The sequence below is a fragment of the Callospermophilus lateralis genome, chromosome 9, assembly GCF_048772815.1.
Source record: "Callospermophilus lateralis isolate mCalLat2 chromosome 9, mCalLat2.hap1, whole genome shotgun sequence".
Taxonomy (NCBI): domain Eukaryota; kingdom Metazoa; phylum Chordata; class Mammalia; order Rodentia; family Sciuridae; genus Callospermophilus; species Callospermophilus lateralis.
The window spans coordinates 65,176,143-65,179,285 of record NC_135313.1 but is presented as its reverse complement, the minus strand read 5'-3'; the positions used below and the strand labels follow the sequence as shown (position 1 = coordinate 65,179,285).

The 3,143-nt window shown below is 41.8% G+C and overlaps 1 protein-coding gene and 1 pseudogene across 1 annotated transcript; both read right to left on the bottom strand.

The window, feature by feature from the left end:
• Positions 1-288: 288 nt before the first annotated feature.
• Positions 289-1,061, bottom strand: LOC143407541 (large ribosomal subunit protein eL8 pseudogene; annotated as a pseudogene).
• A 930-nt stretch (positions 1,062-1,991) lies between these two features.
• Positions 1,992-2,334, bottom strand: LOC143407143 (non-histone chromosomal protein HMG-17). Its single transcript, XM_076866286.2, has one exon. The coding sequence runs from the start codon at positions 2,330-2,332 to the stop codon at positions 2,060-2,062; it is 273 nt and encodes a 90-aa protein (XP_076722401.2). The 5' UTR covers positions 2,333-2,334; the 3' UTR covers positions 1,992-2,059.
• Between the last annotated feature and the right edge of the window lie 809 nt (positions 2,335-3,143).

The following is a 3,143-nucleotide window of genomic DNA, read 5'->3' as shown; positions in this document are numbered from 1 at the left end:
AGTTAAATACCTTCACCTCTGCTGAGCACAGCCTCTTGAGATTCACCTTCCCCTAAGAGGCTGCCAGCTGTTAAAAGTTATATTTAGAAACATTACAATTCTAAAGACTTTATTTGAAAGTGATTCATGAATCTGGCAGTGCCCAACCACAAGTGGTTTGGCCTCTACAAAAGGGTACAAGGCAAATGCTTTCATAAAACAAGAAACAAGACAAAGAAAATACTTAATGGTTTAAAGTGAAACCGTAGCTTTAGAGTACTTAATGAGATTCACATCACTCAAATGGCTTCAACAGTGTGCTTTCAACCACTTACTGATGAGTTCTTTAACTTTTGTCCTTTCCAGCTTAACAGTGTGAGCCACAGATTTTGGACCAGGACATTGCTTCCCTAGTGATGGAAGGTCTCATCATATCTGTATTGTACTTGGTTCTTATAACTTTCACCAGCTTAGCCAGAGCTCCTTTGTCTCCTGAGTTAACTCATGTGAACACAATGGCAGTGCATATCTCACTGTGAACTAGACATCTCAGTCTACCCTTCTTTTTGATGATGCACTGGGGGACTCCTGTCTTACAACACAGGGAACAGGAAGACAGCTAGCTCTATGGGGTTCCAGCTATGTGCAATCACAAGCTAAGCCTTCTCATTCTGCACTAAGGTGGCAAAGGACAGGTGGTCTCTTGATGGGGACTTTCCTTTTACCTACAGCTTCTCCTTAGCATGGCTAATGGTATTCTCTTACTTTTTATTTGATCTGCCCTTGTGAGCTAGCTTAAGCAGGTGGGTGGCTGTATGGCCATTCAAAGCCTGAGTGAAGTGGTTAATCACTGGAGGCACTTTCAGCTGCTTATAGAAGATAGCCCTTTGCTGCTGCAGCCAGATGTAGCAGGGTCATTTGAGAAAATGGGTCGGGATTCTTTTGAATTGTATGTCCTGTCCAATGCCATTGTTAGGCTTTTTCTCAAATGGGGGATTTGACACCACCTTGGTTTCCTGCTTCTTTAGGGGAACAGAGGCTAGGGCCACTTTCTTTCCCGTGGCCTTCTTTCCTTTTGGCATCCTGGGTGGCTAGAAGAAGGAGAGAACAATTAGTTATTTTAACATAGTGTAGGAGTGAGCACTCCTTGGGCTAAGTGTCAATCCTTCATCCAGTCAGTGGCTGAAGCACTGGACCAGTGACTGTGGCTTCCCTGCAAAGCACCAGGAAATGTAGATAAGGAAACTCATTTTTTTTTTCAAACTGTATCCAGCTTTATTAAAGATACTTTTCATAGACAATCATGGTATTTCAGGCAGGACATGGACTGACAATCGTTAACAGTATACAACAACTTTCAAACTCCCTTCTTGAATGAACTATCAAAATCAGAAAGCCACTATAAAACCCAATGAAGTCTTCATTTGATGCTGTGAATAGGGAAAGTTTAGAGTGAGGGTTGACATTTCACATTTAGCATGTTGTTTAACAACTTTTCACAAGCCGACCCTGACCTTCAGGAAATGAAAGGAAAAATGGCAAAAATTATTAATCTGAAGATCCACAATCTAGAAAAAGAACTGCTGCTCTTCTGAGGGACACTATTCTCAATGACGTCACTGGAAAGTCCAGATTGCCCCACACACTGGTAAAACCAGTCATTGGGAATCAGGTCCCAACAGGTCTGAGGTTAGGAGAGTTAAGTCTATGCCGATGGCAGAGAGGGACAGGAGGACATACAGATGAGTTTGAGTTTTTCCATACCACAAGGCATTTGTGCCAAGGTGGCTATGTGTGCCAACATCAGGGAATCCCTTCCATTTAGGAACAAAGAGGAAATCTCTCAAAACTAGAAGGGAAAGGTGTCTTCCCCCACAGCAATCCAGCTTTGGAGACATTCTACTAGTGACATATGCTCCTTCCCCCCCAAAACAACAATGAAGTGTTCTGTGTGCTAACAACATAGCTTAAAAAAAAAAAAAGTAAAACAAAATTCTGCATTTTCATAAAACTTGATAAAAAATAGTATTTCAAACTGTACAGTCACCAGAAGTACACAGTTATCAAAAACGCACACACTTCACTTGGCATCTCCAGCACCTTCAGCTTTCTGTGCCTGGTCTGTTTGGGCATCTCCATTTTCTGCAGGGTTATTCCCATCCTTGCCAGTATCAGCTTTTCCCTTTTTCCCTTTGGGTACCTTCTCTCCCTTCTTTGCAGGGGCCTTTTTAGGCTTGGGCTCTGGCTTTGGAGGAGCAGGTTTGGCAGACAACCTTGCAGATCTTCTCTGTGGTTCGTCTTTCACCTTGGCTTTATCTCCTTTAGCATCCCCTTCAGCCTTTCTCTTGGGCATGGTGGCGACGACCGGGGGACGCAGGCGCTGGCCGCGGGGATGCAGTGGAGCGTGGCTTTGGTCGGTCGGTCTGGGGGTTCTTCTCCTCTCTTCTTCTTCACACTGCTCCAGGAAACTCATTTTAACTAAAGATAGGTCTGGTCAGTGGTCTCCACCTCAACTAGTATAAATGGACACACTAGATAGTTTTAAGTTTTTTATGACCTTATTTCTCAATTCCACGATAGAATGCAAACTGAACCTTGATTGCTGGAAGATGAGGGGCGGGTATAGCAATACCTAACATGGGGAATGAGGCAAAAACATGTATTATTAGGGTAAATAAAATAACAAGGAAAATGAGGTGTGTGGAACCAGATAAAGTTAAATGCTGATTAATTTTATTATTTCTAATTACTTTTTAGTTTTCTACATTGTCTTTTATTACATATTATACTTCTGTTAACTATGGCAGTATCGTGGGCATAATACCAAACAAAAAAGTAGCAAAGTTATTCAATTTTCAAAGATGGAAATTGTTTTTTAAGTCACAAAGAACTTGCTGGGTTGACTGCCTCATGCCTATAAATCCCAGAAACTTGGGAAGATAAAGCAGGAGGATCACAAGTTCAAAGCCAGTCTCTGCAATTTAGTGGGGCACTCAACAATTTAGTAAGATCCTGTCTCAAAGTTTTTTAAAAAAAGGCTGGGGTTGTGGCTCAGTGGTTAATCACCACTAGGTTCAATCCCTGTACCAAATACACACACACACACACACACACACACACACACACACAAATTAATTAATTAATTAATTAAAAATTAAAAAGCA

Coding starts and splice junctions, on each gene's coding strand:
- LOC143407143 (XM_076866286.2), bottom strand. CDS start 2,332: ATGCCCAAGAGAAAGGCTGAAGGGGATGCTAAAGGAGATAAAGCCAAG.